The following is a 22,812-nucleotide window of genomic DNA, read 5'->3' on the forward strand; positions in this document are numbered from 1 at the left end:
GCATACACACACACACACACACACACACAATCAGAAATAGATTCTGCTGTAGAGTCCAATCTTTAGTAGTTGAGCCTTAAGAAAGCTATATTATCTATCAGGTGCTGAGCTCTGGAAAATAAGGATAGGAACATAATTTGAAAATTTATGTCTACTATTAGGCCTGAGATATATCACTTGTGCAAAAAGTATATTCCACTTATTATGTGAATTAAAACTAATATTATTAGAAAGGGCCTAACAATATTTTCACATTCTACCCAAATTTCATAAATTTGGTTTCAAAGAGCCTAAATTTACTTTATGCCAAACATCCAAATGGAGTACGAAATGCAAGCCAGTCATCCAAGGAATTGACTTTACCATCCAGACAGAACCCCAGCTAGTAACTGTAGTCTTCAAGAGATTAATGTGGCCCTTTGCTTGCTATTCCTTCAGTGCTAAAAACTTTTCTGTTGATTGCTTTCTGGATTTCTTTGTTTTTCCCCTTTGTGATTCTGGGAAGAGTTTTGTAAAAAGAGATACTTGAAATAATACACCTCAACTCCCAACATAAAGGCACCTCTCCATTATAAGGTCAAACTCTCTACAAGGTCACACTCTTCATCGTAGTATTAAACGTCCCACTTGAATGCTCAGATGCTACTGTAAAAGTTGAACTTTGTGTTCATCAACAATTAGTGGGAAAAAGCATGAATATGAAAGAGAGCAAGGAGATGTATATGGTAGGGTTTGGAGGGAGGAAAGGAAAAAGAGAAATCATATAATTATTCTATATTCTGAAGAAATAAAAGGAATATATTTAAAGAAACATTAAAAAGACCATTGTTCTAAATATGTCTAGAACCTTTATGCTCTAATTATAGCAAACACACCATACATGGTCTAATTCTTTAGATGATTTTGTATTCTAGTGAAGAAAAGGGTGTCTAAATGAAATAATTTATTTATAGATATGGGGACGTCTGTGTTATTGAAAAATACTCATATTACAACTTCTTTAATACCTTTTCCCCCTTCTGACTGCAGCTCAACGCATCCTGTGACCACAAAAGGCCAAGCTTTGGGGATCCATTTGAGTGCATCTAAAAAAAGCATCGTATCACTTATAGCAACGGGGAAAAGGTCTAGGGTTTTTTTTTTCTTTTTTGTTTTTAACAAAAAAGAAAATAGTTGTGCTAAAACTGAGGGTCACAGAAACATGAGTGGCCATTGATTACAGAAGAGAGGTGGCCCCCTGGACTTAGCAAACAACATCACCCCAGTCCTTCCTGGAGTCTGGCATGTTGATGCCAGGGACAGTTTAAAATGCAGCAGTCTTTCTAAGCTCCAAAGTAATCCTGGTTTGCTCAGGGTTTTTGTTTGTTTGGTTTTGTTTTGTTTTGTTTTTGTTTTCAGAATCCTGGAGAGGTTCCAGGAAGTCTGTTTTGAATATTGTGAGCTAAGAAGTTTGATGGATTTTTTTTAAGTTGTTTGTCATTTTAATGTTTTTTCCCACCTTTTTAAAAGGTGTTTTAACGCATTTTAGCAGGGAGTGGATTTTTAAAACTGGTATTATTGTCATCTAACAGTTATTTTGTCTTTTCATCCATATATCAACCTCAGAAAATAGTTGTGACTTTCTGAAATAGAAACAGCTCTCCAAAAATCTACTTCTTGAAACATACGTGACATTTTAAGAAGCCACCATATAGCTAGATGTGGGCTGTAGAGACTTAGAGGTCCTCAAGCCATTTGCTGGCAAATACCTGGTCAACATGGACCAGCAGCACAAAACCGAAATGAGACGTCACTGAGACCTTCAGAAACATTTGCTTTTTGTGCTCCCAGAATCACACATGTGTCTTACCCTGCTTGGTTACACTAAGGATGTGTCAAGAGTATGACATAATGCTAGTATTTTTGAGTCTGCAGAAAAGAAAAAAAAAGCGAAGCAAAAAAAAGAAAGTCTCCTCCTCAAACCTGGAGCCTGAAGCTGTAATTATGATGCCATGATCAGAAAGTTGTGTTTTGTCAGCTTTGGCCCTGCATGGATGGCAGCCTAATTCCACACTGCTGGGAGAAGCCTGCAGCTGTGTAACCTCCAGTGTCTGCTCTTGTTGACTGTGGGGGGAGCCGCTTTCTTCTTAGACTAATGAGGGGATGTTGAGTGCTTTTGCACTGGCCAGTTGATCAGCTGCAGGCTTCACAGTCAACCCAGCGACAACAAATGTCACCTGCCAAGAAAGAATATTCACTGCCATTTCATCCATGACATAAGGATATAATCTTTTATGACGGATCATTTACATATGTACAAATTCTACAGTTACTTAACACCTATAGTTTAAGTATTGAATCATTACATTTGATATTTTACTTATATACGAGTTGAATCATGTGATTAATTTTTCTGGAGTAAAATTATTATGATAGACATAATTTCACATCTAAAATTATATGTGAGAGAACACAGTACTGTATCCATTTGCATTACTAAAATTAAAAACATAAATTTTGCCTAACACTCTGGAGTGGTAAGACACAATACCTAACCCGGAGGAAACCGGCAGATTCATTGTTAGAAGTAAAATTAATATGGAAGAAAAGACCATAGATTAAAAATGAAATGCCACAGCATAGAAAATTAACCAAACACTAAATAAAATGAGTGAAATTTTTATGATATTCAGAATGCAGTCTTGTCTAAGCCGTGATAAAAAATGAAAGGGCTCTTAAAGTGAAATATGCAAACCACCTTCTGCTAGGAAGCCAGAAGTGGAAAGAAGAGTTTTCATTGATTTGGAGGTAGTCTGTGTTTATTCCTGTTTAAGGTAAACACAGGAATTGGGGGGAAGATGGGAAAGGCCACCAAATGACAATGACAGTGACAGGGAAATAGCACGGGCTGTGTCATAGGAAGTCAAAGAATCATAGACTCGTGGATGACCAAACCAAAGCCCACTCAGAAAGGTCAAATGTGAAAGGTCAGCCTGAATGGAAAGAGATGCTGTGGCTCTCTACACCTTTCCTTGGAGAGCACCTTGGGGCAGGCACAGCAGCAGATGCCTGTGGGCCCATCTGCTTCGGCGGCTGATGGAGGAAGGCTGCTCCACATTAACTTAAGGAGTCTAAGCGATGACTGGGAAACACAGTGACATCTCGTCAGAAGCAGTGAGAAAGGCTATAGAGTACTGTCAGGGCTGTGGTACCTCAACGATAAGGTGTGTATTTTAGTGAGTCCAACTCCCAAGCACTGGGTTCCGCCTCCAGCACCTGAAAAATAGCAACAACTTGGTTTACATAATTTTGTTTTCTTCCAAAATAAGATCTGATAGTTTCATCTTGGGAGGTCTTTATATTAAAAGAGATACAGAAAAAAAAATTGGGGGAAGCAGTGTAAATCTGAAAATAATATTCTCTGGGTTTTTTTGTGTGTGTGTGTGTGTTTGTGATTGTTTTCCAATTGAATTGAATGACATAGTGGACCTGCATGTTAGAAAGACAGGGGATGGAATAGAAGCAAGACATATAATTTGTAGGGCAGTGAAGACAGGCAAGTAGGGAGAGGCACCAGCTGGTAGACACAACGGGCCGGTGTATTCTCCAAAGTTCTGTTGTCGAGGCTGGTACGCTGGAGTGTACCTGAATTATTGGCTTATTCTGAAAACTTTTTTGACTCTCTGAACACTATTCTCATTCTCTAGTTACTCAAGAGCTGATGTGTTTAATCAGGGAGCACACAGAATATTCTGCCAAGGGTGAATGAAGACATTTATCACAGCCACAAGAGCCGCAGTGGACAATGTTCAGTTGGACGGAAGTCGAATCAACAGGGCGTCCTCTGCCCCGGTTGCCCTCTTCTCTTTGAAAAGAGAGGATTGGGTTTCAGCCTGATTTTTATTATGGGATCTGTAATCAACATGGGATTTCTTACAATAGAAAGTTCTTGATCAGTGAAGAAGATATTTTGAAATCTAAGTCTTCTGACCTCTCTCCACTTTTCACTTAGACACCCTTTGAAAGAAAATTCAGTGTAAGTCGTGGGCATGCAAAAGCTTTAAGTAATTGGTGTCGTGCTGGTGACTTGGACACAGCATTTACTCTTAGCAATACCATCACAGGATGGCAGGTCTTTGGACATAGACCTTTGATCATAGATAGGAAATGTTTCTACCAGAGTCATGCTAATGTTCTCTGTCTTTGTCATAAACCTCATATGTGAGGTAATTAATTAAAACACTATTTTAATCAGGAGGCATGGCATTCCAAAAAGAGGAGGTGCATTTTCTGTTCATTTGTCCTTGTGATGGCTGTTCATGGTTGTGAACTTGACATACCTGGGAAGAGAGAGAATCTCAGCTGAACAATATGTCTCCATGACCTATGGCTATGCCTGCAAGGTTCTCTTTACTGCTGATTGATGGAGAAGGGTCGACCTCACAGTGGATCATGCCACCCTGGGCATGTGGTCCTGGGTTGTAGAAGGAAGCTAGCTAAGCAGAAGCAGTCAATGAGTCAGGAAGCAGAATTCTTCCTTGGTCTTTGCTTCAGCTCCTACCTCCCGCTTTCTGTTCAAGTTCTTCCATGGTTTTCTTCAGTGACACAGTGTGATGTGGAGGTACAAGCCAAATAAACCCTTCCTTCTCCAGGTTGCTCCGGGTGAGTGCTTTATCACAGTGAAGGAAAAGCAAATAGAACAGTCTCCAAGTTCAAAGCAGTCTTACCTTAGTGCTGATTGTTCATGTGAACTAGTAACAGACTTTGAGTTGTTACGGTAGTAGCAGGGTGACGTCATTCAGTGGAAAAGACATCTGTGCTCACCACTGCAGCTGCCCTTTTCCTAATATTTTCATTTAATTTTGTCTGACGTTGATGCTACTGCTCCTTTAAAAATATTTTTAGTTCAATGTCAGTAAGATACAAAATGTGGATGTGAGCGTCAATACCAAGACAGTGCATATTACAGAGTGTCTCTTATTTGTAGATCTAATTTTCAACAGAAAGAAAGAATGAGACCCACAAGTCCAGGCCTTAAAAGGTAAAAGATGGATTAGCATTCATTTAATAAACATGAATGTGTTTTTTCTTATTCATTTTCGTTCAGCAGTTAAAAAACCAAACCCGAGGAAGATCTGTGAATATCCTTATTTTATTTAGATGTGTTTTCTTAGAGTGAAGCCTTTATACAAAAGGTCTCATTTACTCATGATAATACCATGCCTTATGGATGAGATATTATTCTTGTCTTCCTAAAGGAAGAATTCAAGCTCAAACAACATTAGCAATCATTATCATCCCTTTTTATTTTTGTAAAATGGACATTATTTTTGGCCAGATATGAGGGAAGTGTATGTGTGCGTGTATCTTTAAAATACTCCTGTATGTCTGAAAAAACTCCCAATTTTTTTGTTGCCCACGTCTAAAACCCTTCTCATATGGTCCATCTACTTTTTCTTCAGAAGGCAAACATATTCATTTTAGAGGATACTTGGTCTCCAGATGGAGAAATAAACTTAACATGCAGATGGAGAATCCTGGGCCTTGCAGAAACTGCTGTGCATCATACAATAAAGTCTTAGCCCTGAGAACCTCTCGGATCTCAAAGTTCATCACTTCACTTTAGTCTCAGCCACTGACTTGCAAAAATGGCGCTTTACCTCAAAGAGGGCTCTGTGGGCCAGTTTCTCAAAGCTCTGGGATTTTCTACCAAATCACTCAGAAGATAATAGCCACGAGGATTCTTCTTGCTTCAGATGATAATACAACAAGACCATCAAGGGGAAAAACTATAAATATCGTGTTCTAAACATTAGTGCCCAGTGGAAAAGAGATGTGAAACAAAAGGACACAAATTCGGCATGCAATTACAGATTCTGACCATGCACAGCTTGCACACATAGATGCATTTCAGGCACACAATCCCAATAACGTCATTTATACATTTCCTGACTGTTAGCTGCTTATGGAAAACAAAGAATTGACTCATTATTTTAATAAAGCAAACCGCTCCAATGTGTACTCAATGACGAGGGCATAAAAATAAAGAAGGGTGGGCTTGTTCTTGGGAGCTTGCAGTACATTACGGAAAGATACTGTTTCAGTAACATGGTGGAAGACAAGAGACACAGTTTCTTGATCCCAGAGGAAGTGTGTCATGGAAGATCCTCTGGAGGAGGTAACATCTGGCCCAAGTCTTGAAAAGCAAGCAGTTATTGATCAAAAGCAAATACAAAAGTTGGAGATCCCACCAGGATTTGCTATAAATGAGCCAAGCCCTAAAATCAGTGCTGTGGGCATGATAAGGTTGGTGCAACACAAAAGAAAAGTTCCCTTTATCCACTCACTTTCTGTGTTTTTAGCTAACCATGATCCAACAAGGCCCGAAAATATTACATGGAAATTTATAGAAATTAATAACTCCTTAGTTTTAGATAATGTTAAATATACCATATTATTATAGTTCTTCTATTTTACTATTAGCTATTATTATTTCTCTATTAGTGTATTAAAATTAAAACAGAAAAATGGTATGCATATATATATGAAAATTATTTCATGATATAGCTTTCTATATCTAGTTGTCTGTATTATCTATCTAACATCCAGCTATCAACCTATCTACATACATTTCAAGGTTCCTAAAATCCCTAAGTATTTTGCGTTATATTCCCTATAGATAGAAGACGGTTCCCAGACAGTGATTTGGACTAGTAGGGAATGTGGAGAGGATCTTGTATGGCTGACTTGGTTTTACTTCCAATAACAAAGAGCCTTTGAAGGCTTAAGACAGGGTAATAAGGACAAGTCTGTGTCTTAGTCGATGGTGTTTGTTGCTGTGTGTGAGAGTGGCTCAGATGACCAACACCAGAGGCTGGGCCAGTTTAATGACTCTGGGAGTGCCACATACAAGGATGGCAAGGAGTTTAGCTCTGGCCCTTGGTGCTGGGGACTGGGTAACGGCAGAGAGTGTAAGCAGTTTCTAGGAGCTATAATGTCCAGAGGTCTGTAGTTGCATGAAGATGAGAGGACCAGGTGCTCTCAGACTTTGGTTTCAGTGACTGGAGTAGGTGCGGCCATGAGGAAGGTCATCCACCTGAAACGGATGTTGTGAATAGGACCTGGCGGGGTAGGTTAGCAGCAGAGCTGGTGTCACTGTGCCAGGACTTTATCTTTGGGGCCTTCATCAGCACCTGCACTGCTCTGCAACACCGGTGATGCATTTGGGTCTTGTCAAGCTACAGATGTGGACAAGTGAGCACACAGCTTCCTCTGGGAACCTCATTATGTGGCTTCCCCTCTTATTTCCTACAACCCAGGTTTCTACCTGCAGGAGAAAAACAATGACCATTAATGGTATCCGTGACTGTAGCAGCAGAGTGACCCAGAAGGACAGGCAGCGCTGTGGGAGAACTGTGTATGACTAAATGCCCTTTTTTCCCCCCAGCTGTCATGGACACGCCTGCTCCAGAGGAATCCTGCCTCAGCTGACCTTCTCTCTAAGGACCCTGGATCTGTGGTTCTGTCCAGTTCAAAATGGCAGAAAAGGCTCCACCTGGCTTGAACAGGAAGACATCCAGGTCGACACTTTCTCTTCCTCCAGAACCCGTAGACATTATCCGAAGCAAAACATGCTCTCGGAGAGTGAAGATCAATGTGGGGGGCCTTAACCACGAAGTCCTGTGGAGAACTCTGGATAGGCTCCCCAGGACGCGCTTGGGGAAGCTCCGGGACTGTAACACGCACGAGAGCCTCCTGGAGGTTTGCGATGACTACAATCTGAACGAGAATGAGTATTTCTTCGACCGACATCCGGGAGCTTTCACCTCCATTCTAAACTTCTACCGGACAGGAAAACTCCACATGATGGAAGAAATGTGTGCGCTCTCTTTTGGCCAAGAGCTTGATTACTGGGGCATCGATGAGATTTACCTGGAATCCTGCTGCCAAGCCAGATACCATCAGAAGAAAGAGCAGATGAACGAAGAACTGAGGCGGGAGGCAGAGACCATGCGCGAGCGGGAGGGAGAGGAGTTTGACAACACCTGCTGCCCCGAGAAAAGGAAGAAACTTTGGGACTTGCTGGAGAAACCGAATTCATCGGTGGCTGCAAAGGTATGAAAAACACGGCCTTGGGTCGCATTTTTCTTGGGTCATAAAAGGTATAGCTCTCACATTCCACTGAGTATCGTTTTCTTCATTGCTTTAGTAAGACGGATCAAACTGGCCACACAGATAAAGGAAAAGTCTTTCCAGCATCATATGTAGGCAGATATAATCATTTTTTCTGTGGGATGTCAGAAAATGGTATTGTTGTCTGTAGGGGCAGACCTGGACCAGATGGTAGTGTTCTGAGTTCCCTGGTGTACCACGTGGTGTGGTGGCTTGGAAGTGCAGGAAGAAGTACTGAGAGCCCCAGTCACAGAGTCCTGTAGACCTGGGCATGCGCTTTATCTTGGGTCAAGAAGGTGCTGTTATTAGAAGTAGCAAAAGTGACTCCTGGCCTAGTTCAGCGGAAGATCAGGCAAAGAGAAGACAGCATGGCCCAGAGGACTTAGGGGGTGGATACAGGGGAAAGGAACCGTTTTGAGAACTGTGTAACACCCAGCCCAGAGTCCACAATGTACCCGTTGCCCTGTCCTTTGTGGTCTTCTCTAATAGGCATGGTTTTAACTATTGATGATACATGCTTCCCGGGTATAAAACTGGGATATTGTCATGTCTCAGAGTTTATAAAGTGTTTGATTACAATTAAGACGGATTCATGTTTTTCATTGTGCCTGCATATATAGCCAAATCTGAATTAGTTTCTGTCACCAGTTTTTGTGTTTGGTTATAATACATGATTCTGTTTGTCTAATTTTATCTAGAGCTTCGAAAGCGAGTGGAAGTCAATTTCCATGCCATGTATTCAATTCTATATTGCAGTGTGAATGAGACAGGAAACAAGGAGCTGTCTCTAGCTGCAGGAGCATAAACAACATCCATGATTTTTTTCTGATAGACGACATGGAGGGGGTAGAGAGAAAAAATGCCATCATATGAGTTTATCATGTTACTCTTTTATTTTCAGATTTCTTCTCTATATAAACACAAATGATTATACAAATAAAATAGACATATGAGCCCTTTGACCAGAAATGCACATTCTACAGGATCATCTGCAGCTTAAATAATGAAAGCAGCTGATGCAAATGAGAAGAACATCGTTTCTCACAGTGTTTGGTTTGTCTGGGTTGGTTTCTGATAGACTTCCTAAAGCATTTTTCTTTCTGGGCAGTATGTGCACTTTAAATTTTTTTAAAAAGTCTTTTCTTTATACACAATGAGGAAATGTATCTTTGTGGCAGATAGATGGTCTTGCTAGCTTCTTCTTCCCTTTTCTTCAGTGACGAAACCTTGAGCTGCTCTTACTTGTCCTGTATGTAGGAGATCGATGTGTCCGCCATGTGGGGTTTTGTAGGAAGGTTCTTGCTTTCTTCCACGCTGAGTGTTCAGTTACTTATTTGAGTTCCCGCCGAAAATATGGGACCAACTTTGAAAGTGAATGAAACAGACTCTAGATTTAAGTTAGTATTGTCAAATTTAAAAGTTAACATTTAAAGAAGACTTTCAGCAACAGAGGGACGAATTATGTTTACTAAAAGTTTGAGAAGGAATTTAACCAATTGTGTAAAATTAAGCAGGTAAATCAAGAAGATTTGAAGTGAATATGATAGATTTGATCATAACATTATTTATATGTAGCTAAAGTAGAGTGATAGTGATGGAAATATTTCAAATATGTATTCTTGCCTTCTGGAAGAACGTAGTGCTAGAACAAGGTCAGTAACATGTTTTCCATACAAGGGCGGATATTTGACTTCCAATGTTTAGAAGCAGTAGCCATTTGCTGATCTCTAGGAAGATAATGGATTATTGTAAGACACCATTATTACCCTATATGTTAATGATTATTTAAGCTTGCTTTGTATAGATATATGCTTATAACAAGATATAAAAGCTATGCACGTTGGCCTTCAAATTTTTACGCTGTTATAAACAGTACACTTGTCTCCACATTATTAATAAGAAAGAGAGATTTTGCTACCTTAAGGACAGTCATAAAGCATTTGCATTTATTTCAATGTCCTCATTTCTCTCTGTTTCAGTGGTGAAATATTATGGAAATGTTTATATCTGATTCTATGGTAGTTTAATGAAACTGATCCTTTTTTGTCTGAGCTTTGAAGCTTTTAAAACAAGCTCCACCTGATGCTCAGTGCAAACTTATGTCTTCTTCCACATGCTTGAAAAGCAATAATGCTTGTTCTTTTTCTAGAGTGGGTTGGGGGATGAGAGGGCATTCGTGTGGGATGGCTTTTTCGTAACTAGGAATAGGTAGTTGCATTACATCTGCAGTGGGATGGCCCTCCAGTCCCCATGTATTTAGGCACGGGTACATCCGGCTTCTTCATGTGCGTGAAACTCATATGGGAAGTGGCTAGGTTTGCTCTGTGTCCTTAGGAGACACCAAGGCAGAGATCTGTGGGGCGCATGTCTGTTGACCTCCTTGTGCAACCACTGCTGCTTTCGTCAGCTGAGCGCTGGCTCCACGTGCACAAACCTCTAAAGCAGAAACTTGTGAAAATGCTCCCTTCTCCCCAGAATTAAATCCTTTTAACTCAGGAATTTCATGCCTCTGGAAACACTGGGGTTTTCCTCTTTTAGTTTTTCTTTATTTTCTGATTTATTTGTAATGTTTCTGAAGTAAAGCACCATCGGTCACAGCATTGCATGGCTTTAATCCTTGCACGTAGACTGGAAAGGCAGGAAGAGTGCTGGCCATTAAAATCAACCTAGGCCATATGTCTAGTTCTAGGTCATCCCGTGCTATGTGCTGAGACCTTGTCTCAGAAAACAAAAACAAACAAACCCAAAAAAGAATGCTTTAAGGTTATTTGTCATTCCATTCACACTCCTAGTATGGAAGGAAAAGATCTTTGTCAGACAACTCATAGTAAGTTGAAAATCTATTCACTGATATGGAATTCATATTCAACAGTTGAGTAGCAATTGCTCAGCCATGCACTGTGATACACATACTCACTACGGACCCGCTCCACCTTATATTTGGATATGATCCTGTTAGTAACAACTGGACCCTTAGAGGACAGGCACTCTAGTATCCCACAAAGAGCTACTCTGCTCAAAAACTTTCAGGTGTATTAGAACAGCAACAACAAAGACAGAAAAGGGCATAAGAACACAGTTTATTTGAAACACCAATATTTGACGAATTATCCTCTGTGCATATGCACAGAAGACAACGGACTTTTCATACTTTTCATAATGTCTGAAAGGCCTGGTGAAAATGGTACCTCTGGGTTTCGAGCATGCGTCAGTAGTGGGGCTTGTCTGATATGTGCAGGGGTGTTTAATGTTAGCACCGTCAGCTCTTAGTGGTATAGTATGACCTATGATCTGGTATTACAGCATATGTTTATGTTTGCAAGGTGGGTTTTGTCTTCTTTAAATCCTGCCAGTGTATCTTGGTACCTGTATTCACCTTTAAGTAGAATACTGCCCTGAGTTAAAATTCCAGGCTGTTTATGAATGTTGGGTTCAGCCGCATAGGCCTGGAAAACAGCTAGGACACATCTCTGAACACATGTGACAGGGGATTACTGGCTCTGCTCTGCTTTCATAGGACTGCCGAAGGCCAAAAGCCAGGACTAACTCAATGTCAGTTTCCTGGGCAGTAGATTGGAATTAGATTTGAGCTTATACTTCTTCCAGACTGGAACAAGTTAGTCTGTTTCCAGATTCAAACCATTTTTTCTCTCTTTATTTGGCCTTTTCCAAGTGAACTGCAATGGTCATTTCCTATAAATATCACTGACAGGGACTTCAATATAAGGGATGTTTAGGAGATATGAGGAAAATATGTCCTGTCCCCTGTAGTACCTTCAGGCTTGAGGTAGAGAACAGAGGTGCACAGCCGCTTGCCTTCTGAAGGAGACTAACTCACTGAATACCACCCTAGGCCGCAGTCTGAACGTCTAAAGATAGCTGTGGACTAAGGCTATCAGTCCAGTGTCTAGCATATCTAGAGACCACAGCATAGGCTCAGCCAGAGCATAGGAGGAAATAATGCCTGACAGCAGACTGATCTCAGGCTGAGGCGATATAGGGAACCGGGGTGCCAAGCAGCCCTGACCTCATTAGAGCAGCACACAGAAATAACATTTCTGTTCAGTGGAACCAGGCAGTGGGAGCCACATAATAACTTTGTCAGACATGGCTCGGAGTCAGGAGTGGGCACCAGATCTTGGCTGCTTCTGCTTCAGTTCCCTCGTTTACCGTGGCTGTCCTCCCTTTTACACTTTCCCCACGCTTCTTGAGTTTCTCTTCCTTCCCCCTTCACTTCTCCTCTCTCTTCCAGTACTGGACCCTTCTTCTCCTTTTGGCCCTCCTCCTTCTCCTCTTATTCTTTCTTTCTTCATCTTCTTCTTCCTCTGCCTCTGTCCTTTGAAAGCAGCCTCATTTTTCCGAGTGGCTCTTTATCCTCATTCTCCTCCCTCGTCTATCTCCTCTGCTTTCCTTGTTCTTCCTCCTGCCCCCCTCATCCACTCATTTCTCCCATATTTCATTCTTAGGAAACAGCTTAAGGGAAGTGGGAGCAATTAACTGGAAAGGGTTTTTTTTTTTCCCACAAGTTTTGTTAACAGCCACCTGAAGAGAAAAGTTAAATTTTCCCTAACGAAAAGGAAGAACCCAAATAACAAAGAATAATTTGGAATGACATTTGATTTTTCAGATATAGGGGAGCCAGAAAATGCTGTAAATGATCAGCCTGTCTAAGTCTCTTCAGCCTTCCTCGTCAGGACTACTTTCTCTCCCCTTGCTGGTGTCATTGTTTCCATTGAAGTTGCAGGGAGCTGGGAAAATGAGGTCACCCTGCGCCCCTGTATTTGACTCCTTCTCCCCATAGTTTGCATGGTCATCATGGGCAGCATGACTCAACACAGCACCTAAAGCCAGGCTGGACCTCCTCCCACTGGAGACCCAGGGTCAAAGTCAGGATCTTTTCTCTGTGTTCAATAACTCCTTTAGAACCATACCCTTCCTTATCCCACTGTATTACTGTCTGGGTCTTTAAAGTCACGAAAATAGTAAAGAGAAAATACATCAAAAGAAACAAAAAACCTTTGGGCTCATCAAGGAGAAAGAATCCATAACATTCTCATTCTTATTATAGCACCTGGATCAATTATTCTTATGTTTTGAATGAAAAAAAATAAAGGCACTAGAATAGAACCACAGGTGATGTCTGTTCAGTTCAAGATTAGAACTGTCTTATGTTGACCTGTGGGTCCATACAGGGCCAAGGTCTGCCGTCTAATACTCTTCATGTAACTCTGCGATGCCTCGCTTTGTGATCAAAACCAAGTGACAATAAACATTTACATAATGACTGGCTCAAAAGATGACGGATGCTGTGTAAGCCTGCATCCTTGCATTTTGTGAGGTAGACAGGAGGTCTGTTATTCTTACCCAGGATTGACAGTGGGCTAATTACCAAGCTAGTGGCTGCTTTGGTGTCCCTTGGTCTTCTTTCTCTTTTTCTTTCGGCATCTTCTCTTCTTTCTTCATTCACCTTGTTCAAATTAAACCAGTATGTGTTCTCTGGTACTATAGCCTAAGAGCTCAGAGTCGCCAGTAGGAGCTGGGAGATTGAACACAATGTGGCCAGGCTTTGGAGGGTGAATTTGGAGGTTCATGTTTTGATTTGGTTTTTTTTTTTTAAATAAAAGCATCATCCATGCAAACAGAGTAGTCAAAATCCCAGTTAAAAATATTCATAAAAAAAGAAAGCAGATTAGATGGAAAATAGTAGGATTTTTGTCCAAATGTCCCAAATATCTCATTCCTTGGTTCTTATGATCTGTTTCTAAATTCCCCTTCTCTGTTTTTCCACAAAGGCTGCCTGCAAAAGGCCTGTCTCCTCACTTGGCCACATTCATTTGATCAGGATGAGAAAGGCAGGGGAATAGGAGGAACCTACACGCTGAGTATGATCCTAACTTGATGGAGGTGTGAGAGCAAAGCCTGCTTGTGCAACTGTTTTGGTGGTTGTTCTAATCTAATTATTAGTAACTTCTTTTTGCATGGAAAGGCATCTCTGTTGACTCTATAGCTTGTGTGATCACCCTCCCCTGCTCCCCCACTGCCCCACTTCCCCACTTTGTGCCACAAAGTTGGGAATTTGACTCAGGTTTTCATGTTTACCAAGAAGCTGCCCTGCACCCAAGAATGTTCTTGAAAAAAAAGAAAAATCTAAGAATTACTCATTTTTCATTTGTTTCTTTGACTGGTTAGATGTTTCTGGTTGTTCTGAAGAGAGCCAATCCTAACTGGCAAGCAGCTTCTCATCTCTTAAAAAACAAAATGAAGCCATTCATGCTTCCTTCAAACTTGATTTTTAAACCTCAATAAGTATTATAATTCTCAATGTTAATCTAAAATCCCAAGAAGCTCTTTCTACACTGATTAATATTATCAAAAGCCAGAATGCATTTGCAATATTTAAATGCTATGGCTTTGAAGTCCCAAGTAATAGCAGATCGGTTTTATTTCAAGCAAGAGCCTTTATGAATGAATGAGCTGCTATTTTAAATCAGCCTAAGTATTATGAAGAACGGTCACAATATTTAACACTCTCCACTTTGGAAGATTCTAGACGGGTTTGAACAATATGTTTTGATTAACTGCTCACACTGGAGACTGATCCCCCATTAAAACAGGAAGAAGAAACCAATCTCTTCAAATGCTAAGAGCTTAGAGGAAATTCCAGTCACATGCGCAGAGAGCTCACCCATCTTGACGGTGCTGAAGAATTTGGTTTCTAGTGGAATAATGCCTTGAGATCCTGTACGACAGTTGAATGAACCGCTTTGATTCATTGAGAAGATGTCTAGAAACTGCCTTTTCCATTGTGTTCATATTTTCATGGTTTAGCTTTGTCTACAGCATGTTACAGAGTGCACAGATCATTTTCCCCCTCAAAACCGATAGACTAGTATGCATGCCGTGGCTTAGAACAATGCCAGTCACACTGACGTACAATATGGTATAGATATAGCAGTTAATTGACCTAGAACTGAACATGGGAAAGGCTATTCTGAATATCATTAGTTTGTTCCTTTTAATGATCCACTTTTAAGTTTGGCAGAAAGGTCAAGCATATGACATAAAATATATCTCTTCTCAGATGCTCCATTAATATGACTACTATGGAATTTCAAGAGTTATATATAAAGTATTGAATGTCTTATTGAATATTTCAATAAGTAGTACACAGATTTAATCACCAAAAAGAAAAGGCTTTAGATGTCTTATTCATGTTTTATTCAACTGTACTTCCAAATTGTTCCACAAAAAGACAGCATACTAGAAATACATGCACTAATGACTCAAATAAAGTAGTAATAAAAAATACAAAGCAAAAAATAAACAGAATTAGAAAAATATTTTTTAAATTACCCTAGTAACGCTAGAGAATATTTTCTATAAAATGCTGTACCTGATTTTAGTGAAATATTACAATCCTATAATTTTAAGTTGCCTTTAATATTTATAAACAAATTTTGTACTTATGTTTGGAAGAACTTACCTCTCTGACCTTAGTGAAGATTACTAAATAACTCAAAAGAAGAGCCATCCTTAATGGAGCCACCATCTGTATACCAATTTGAACTGATTTTTTTCTGATAAAACATGCTTTCAAAATAATTAGCACTCAATTCTAGAATTATTGCTTGAGTTAAAAGTCTATTCTACTGAAATCATAGCAGCAAAATAGCTGACAAAGTATAACTCACGAGGAAGATGTTTGTTTCAGGCAGTGCTTTAGCATTGCTGATTTTATTTCATTTGACTGGGGTTCCTTGACAATCAACAGTTTTAGTGTGCTGAGCCAGTAATGTGAACTATATGTAGTGTAAACTGAGATTAAGCTTGCCAGTGGCTGAAAGAATTTAGCTGGCCACACAGCCTCACCTGTTTGGGGTTTCCTCCTCCTTGCTATATAAGTTAATAAAATAATGTTTAATGTTATATATGAAAGGGACAATTATATGCAGTAGAGATTTAAAAAAATCTCACGACATTAGAATAACCTATACAGGCGTAGTAACATCCTTGTAATCCCAGAAAGTGAGAGGTTGAGGCAAGGAAGATTACATGTTCAAAGGTTACCTGGTCTCCATAAAAAGATCCTGCTTCAAGATAAATAAATCTATACTGAGTAGGATATTTACCCACACGTACCCACTTTAGGTACTTTAAGATCTGATAGGGACTTTCTCAGTTACAATCCTTCTGGAAATTTTCCTTGCTTACCAGTAGCCTGCAATGAAGCTATTCCTGCATGAGCAGAGACAGCCTCAGGTCTCAACACCAAGTGTGTCCCACACAGCACATAGGTATTGCAGATGAGCGGCACTTTCTGTGTCTGTCTTCAACAATGCATAGCACCTCCTCCTGCTTTCTCTCTCCCCATGTCTCCTGAACCAGATAGCTTTGTATCTCGGAATCAGAATTTAAGGACTTAATACTGAGGCATCTCAGTGAATGCTATGTTGGCCTGACTTCAGACTTCTAGAGTAAAGAAAGCAGCAGGACGTGGCCAACAGAGAACTCTAGTAACAGATACAGTGGTGGACTGTGGAAAAGAGGAAGAAGTTTGCTTTCATCTTGATGAAGATGTTCTCACTAACATCACTATCATTCTATACTGGGCACTTGTGTACTGATTATATTTGACTGTGTATATTTCTATCCTTAAGTTTTACTTCTTATAAAATGCATAAATGAAGTGGGGGTTACTTATCACATCTCTCCCCAGGTCATTGTTTACTGTTTTTCATTAACCCTGACATAAAGGAGATCCTCTAGGTATCCCCAGGGACAAGTCACTGAAGTACACACATCTGTCCAGATGCATACACTGCCACTTCTCCATCTAAGCACATTATAATATGAAGACTTCACTTGCAGGAAAATACAGTGAACTGGGACACATATTTGCTAATTTAGTGTGGATTTGACTTTGTCACCCAAGTCAGGCGTTCAGTCCATTCAGAACATAACCTCCTGCAATAACCTGATCGAGCATGGAAATCCATGAGAAGTGCTACATTACCCAAGAATAGAAAGATGAAATGTTTTTATTAGTCTCCCAGGATTGTGTTTCAGGATGCTGGAGGTCATTGCTACCCTGAGTGTCATGATTTAACTTGTGTCTCATTGAGTCACTCCTGATGCAACCACAAGTGTCGGATGTCACTCTAAATAGATGACACTCAAGCCTATGGCGCAGTAGCACCAAGGGCAGCCGAGTGATCTCGGCACAGCATCCTTCTCTGCGACCTACCTCAGGGTATTTGCATAGGAGAGGAAGGACTTCTGACCACTGCTGTAACTCTGAATCGATATAAAACCTCGAGTACAGCTTTGGCTCTTGAACTGCAGTTGTCCTAGTTGGTGACATCCGGCAAATGTCCTCAACCAAAATTTCAGCGGGGAACTTATTTCTAACGTTAAAACTTTAGTTTACACTTCCGAGTGATGGTCCTCTCTCACAATGATTTGTGTGGGATTATCTGACTTGTACTTTGGTGTCAGAGTGAGGAGCTTCAACCAGAACTTGGTTGGATTAAGAAATCCATCAGGGCCACGTTCTATGATGCATTTCTATGCCCAGGTTTGTGCTGGTACTGACTTGCTTCATTCGACAGTGAGAATTTTTGTTCTGAGGAGCTAGCAGAAGCCCTGCATGGTTCCCTCAAAGTGAGGAATCTGGCATGTTTCAGTGCACGCTTTCTTTGGTTCACAAGCAGACAAACACCGGTAAGCAGTGTTGCTTTTCAATGGCTGATAATCTGCTGTGCCGCAGAAGGAACGAACTGCGTACACAATGGGAAAAGATAAGAATGAGCAGATTAGGAGACAGGAAACTGTGCATTTGCCATTTCCCATTGACTCTGTAAAAGCCTAGCACGTTTTATTGAATTTCTTAAATGAATTCTGCAGGTGCGAAAAATTATTGTATTATGTAAGTCAAGTAACTGCATTATGGGTAATAATACAATTGAGGGGAAAAATCTGTTTTTTAGCACTGGTTTTTATTTTTCAATCTCTACACAGTAACCATTATAAATGTTTTAATCTCCACAGAATATTTATAATATAATCACACATGTCTTCCCTCTCCCTAAATTTTTACAGGTTAGCACAAGGTAACTTAATAATCAGCAAACTCTTTTGATTAGCAGTATAACATGTACAATTTGTTCCCAAAGGAAGAATGAGGGATTTTCCCTTTGTACTTTGAAATGAATCAGCTTGAAGATGGGATAACAGGTCTGGACTGTTTATGGGCCGTCCCAGCCTGCCTGTCAGAGGGTCTTCATGCAGTGCTTCCAGTATAGAAGAGATTGGTCAGGGCACCATATTGCTGCTGAGGAAGATTTGGAAGATAACGTGTTGTCTTTCTCATTGCAGTTTAGCATAAATACGAACATGCTTTGGTTTCTTCCTTATCTTTTTATTTTCTCTCTGTCTGAGTAGGCTCACCTCATCCTATATTCTTATTTAACCACCCACTTCTCTATTTCTTCACCTGGAGCAGATCTTCCAAATAAATTAAGGAGAAACCTATCCTTCCCCAGGCCAGTGTACCGTCCTTTAGGTCTGAAATTCTCAAGAGTCTTCCTCAGAAGAGACTATATCAGTTAATATGTGCATTGTTAAACAAATCACTGCTTCTCCATTTGATTTCGTTGGCTCTTTTTAAATTTTGCATTTATGCTAGCTTTTTCTTGTATCATTTCTTTGTGCTGATATTTTGTTAAACTTCATGACATGAAACATAGTATAGATTGTAAATTAAAGGAACATTGATGACCTCCCAAGTCCAGCCTCCTTTTGTTTTGAACTTGGGAAGGCCAACCTAGTCTAAAAGGAGATAGGCTTTTTTTTTCATGGTTTCTTTGAAACCAGAATCTAGATGGGTCTTTCCTGTTTCTTTGAGAGGAACGGGTTCATCGCAAACTCAGCTTATGCAAGGGAAGGAGGGCTTGTCTTCCCATCTCTGTGACTTCACTCTCTCCACAGAGCATTCTGTGTGAGCAGAAATAGAACTTGGGGGAGGTCACAGTTAGTTCACACCTGATACAGAACCCAAAGCTGTATTCACTTCTGGTTGAAACACCCTCTGTCAGGGATGGTGTTTCCTCACACCCATCAGCACAGCAGTCTAGCTGAGCCCTGTTTCTTTCTCACAATCCCATTTCCTTCACAACCAGGGGAAAATGAACCCGAAGTCCCCACAGTCCAAGACCACACACAAAGCCTGGACACGGTTCACCTCCGCTCTCCACATCAGCAGTGGGAAGCCGTCTGCTGAGAGGGGTCAGAGAGTTGGTGTTTTCAGTTCTGTGCGGCTTGAAGTCTCCCCCTCTGCAAGTGTGGTGAGAAAACAGCTAGAAGGAATTGGAAACAACCAAGCTCCGTGGCTTCCAGTAAAGCTTGCCTCTCCAGGCGGGGCCTATTTGGCTACTGTTACTTTATGCTAATACTATGAGAAAACATCATTAATCCTCTTTTGCAGATTAGAGACCTGAACTGTTTCTGCTCAGGTAAAACTGCCATGTTTTCTCACTATTGTCCAGCGTCCCTGTCAGTCCTTCAGAGTCCCAGAAGACACTGCTTCATGACGACTTAACGGCATCTTGTTAGCTGTCCATCAGGAAACCAACCAAACTTGAAATCCATTAGCATGGGGATGGAACTTGCTTCCAGCGTCTTGAACTCTGGTTACAATCTCTGAGCCTACTCCCTGGGCCCCCACTGAACACACACTTTGTTCCTATGCACAGTCCTGACGATTGCTTGTCTAAATCATTTTCCACATCCTTGGGGCCACTAGATACACTTCTGCAGTCCAGGTTCTGTTCATCTCAGACTGCTGTGAGAGGGGCCACTAACTGGACTTCCTCGCGTTGCCTCCCCCAATTCCAGCCTACTCTCCATTTGGCCAAGCGAATTATCTTTTAAGCCACCCCTGGAATGGGTCGTTCCTGACCCACATCCTCCCTGACTTCTCATGGTCCGAAGTCTAGTTCAGACTCCTTGGCATTTCACTGAGGAGCTCTGGCCCTTCCGTCTGACTTCACGCCTTACTGCTCCTGAGGTGCAGGGCTCTAAAGCACTGGTGTCTAATTGAGGTGGAGCTCTTGGCTAGACCGTGTTCTCTGCCCTCTGCAGACAGTAATGCCTTAGGCCGCATCTATGCATGTGGATGGAGCAGGAGCAGCACTTCTCTAACTTGTTCAAGGATGCCTATAGCTTAACTGCAGCCACAACTTCACACACATGGCACATTGATGCCTCTATGACCACCGCTGCTTCCTCAGCCTAGAACACTGTCTACGCCCTATGCTTTTTTTAAATCTCAGCTCTCATGCCATACTTCTGTGATTTCTATCAGACGCTCATGTTTTTCCCTGGTCTTGTAGCCAAGTGATTTTGTCTGTGCCGTGTTCCGCTCCTTGGATCATGACCTCCAAGGGATGAGACTACCTCTTACCTTTTGTTCCTGACAACGTGCAGAGTTCTGACTCAGAGTAACAAAGTCTCATTTCCTGCCACCAAATGGCACTGAAGGGTAATGATAGTAATAAAACCACGCTTAGAAACAGTTTGATGTCTCTGTGATGATTAAACAACACGGTCAGGAGTTGAATAGCTCATTCTAAGTAATCAGACCTGAGTACGCTAGGTTTGGGTTTGGCAGTTGAAGAAAGTTGCAGATTTTGTAAGTTTTAAATAGGTTTATGTTTTTAGAAGTAAGCCAAGAGTCACAGATGTGAGCTTCATGATTTTGTAATACACGAATTCTCCCTTCAGACAGCAGTGGCGGCTTCTCTGTGTGCTGCAGGGTTTCTGAGAAGGAAGGAATCGGGGCTGCTGAGAGACAGCCTTTCGAATAGTTTGCCTTACCAGGTTTGCTCATATTGTTATCCGCAGCACAGATTCCTGTCATAGGCGAAAAGTGGACTCCAGTCTCTGTGTGTGTGTCAGGACAGCTTACTCTGACTCCAGGCATGGCTTCTTCCATACCCTCCGAGGATGAACGTATCATTTGGTTACATCCAGCCAAACTTTAGAGGGCTCTGGGCCCAAGGGATGTTTGTCAAGTAGACTCGTCATGTACTACTTACTCTGAGTGCAGGGATACAGACACTCGTGTACGCCATGCATGGAGTGTGGTGTTATCTGCGCACAGCAAGGGACAGTGGAAGCCAAGGCAGCTGGTCCCCTCGATGTCCAGAACACCTTCTCAGGGTACAGGGATTCTGGAAAGCAGCCTGCTTTGAAGGATTTCCTGTTTCTGGAGGGTTCTGACATTTCTTCATCAGGATGTTGTCTCCCCAACACATTCTGCAGTTAGTTAAATGAGAAGGTGAGGAGAAAGAGAGCAAGGTCAGTCCAGGGCTGCCCAGAGACCTGCCCTGCAAGGGAACCTCATCATTTATAAGCCGCAAATATGAACAAATCCAAGACTCGAAAGAAGACTAATGCTGGGGTTTTGTGGAGAAATATTACAGATAGTATTTTTTGAAAATAATAATTTTAATAAGGTTTGGTTATTGATTTTCACTATAAAATGTAGAATCATAATGTTATCTACATAAATGAACTGATTTTGTATAAACAAAAATAATTTTCTCAAAATCCTTTGGTTCAGATTTTATAATAGAAAGAATTGTGGGGCATTTTTTGTTTGTTTCAAAAATGTTTGTAATCTGCATACTACTTTGTTAGCAAGTATGCGGAGACAATATTCTGATATTTCAGATCATACTCTTGGGATTCTTCTGATTTACCTTTACATAGCAACATTTGTTGAGCATGTTTTGAAATTCTGTTACCTATGAAGTGATTTTGTCTTGTTTCCACTTAACAACTCATATAAAATTATTTTTAGAACTATTTTGTGTATAATCCTTAATAGAGTCTTCTAGGAACATAAATGCACAGTTGCTCATAGCTAGTTTTTCATATCTCAGATCTGTCCACACTATCATATCTGATTTTGAGTTTTTAGTACCATCAGACTGTAGCGTAGTTCTCTGGAGACCCTGCTATGGAAGGGACGACAGGAAACTGTCAAGTTACACTGTGTTCTCCCAGTTCTGTCGCTGCGAACTGTATAAAAGAAAAGCCATACTACACAAGCACAAATTAGAGCAGAGGTCTGTTTAGTGTGGCACTTAGAGAAGTTTAGTTATGCAGACTTTACTAGGCACAGCAGGCTTTCTGAAAGAGGGGGTAGAATGGAAGGGATAGAAAACTGGAGAAGAAGGAGAAAACGTACACAAAGGCCACAGGAAAGAACAGCAGTGTTGGATGCATGCATGACCTTAGGGGACTGCGAGAGCAGCAAGCTGATGCCAGCCTCAGAAGAGCCCCACTTTGACTCTCTCCCGAGACCTACCTGAGAGTCCGCACTCACAGAGCTCGTCCCTGGTTGGGCTTCTCTCTGTACACAGAGCTGGGAAGTTCTGAGGCGTCAATCTGTAGCAGATCTACAGGCTCAGGGTTAAGACACCTGGGATGGAGGGCAGGCTGAGATCCTTCAGCCACCTAGGGAGTTTGTTTGGCCTCAGAATCTTCACTGGATGGGGGAAAGGAAGTGGTAAGTAACAAATGCAGTTGTTACAAAGACTAAAGTAGCTACTTAGCAGAGGTGCTGGTATACATATACATCTGGAATACACGTTATCA

General features: G+C 41.1%; 1 protein-coding gene across 2 annotated transcripts in view; it reads left to right on the forward strand.

Moving 5' to 3' along the window:
* Kcnb2 (potassium voltage-gated channel subfamily B member 2) overlaps positions 1-22,812 on the forward strand; it is a 420,901-nt gene that overhangs the window by 21,901 nt on the left and 376,188 nt on the right. For both annotated transcript variants that reach the window (XR_012910571.1, XM_075971414.1), the window contains exon 2: positions 7,427-8,094. Coding sequence is in view for 1 of the 2 variants with exons in the window: in XM_075971414.1 (XP_075827529.1) it covers positions 7,516-8,094 (579 nt within the window). In the remaining variant the exon portion in view is untranslated. The remainder of the gene's footprint in view (positions 1-7,426; positions 8,095-22,812) is intronic.

The sequence above is a fragment of the Microtus pennsylvanicus genome, chromosome 5, assembly GCF_037038515.1.
Source record: "Microtus pennsylvanicus isolate mMicPen1 chromosome 5, mMicPen1.hap1, whole genome shotgun sequence".
NCBI classification, from domain to species: domain Eukaryota; kingdom Metazoa; phylum Chordata; class Mammalia; order Rodentia; family Cricetidae; genus Microtus; species Microtus pennsylvanicus.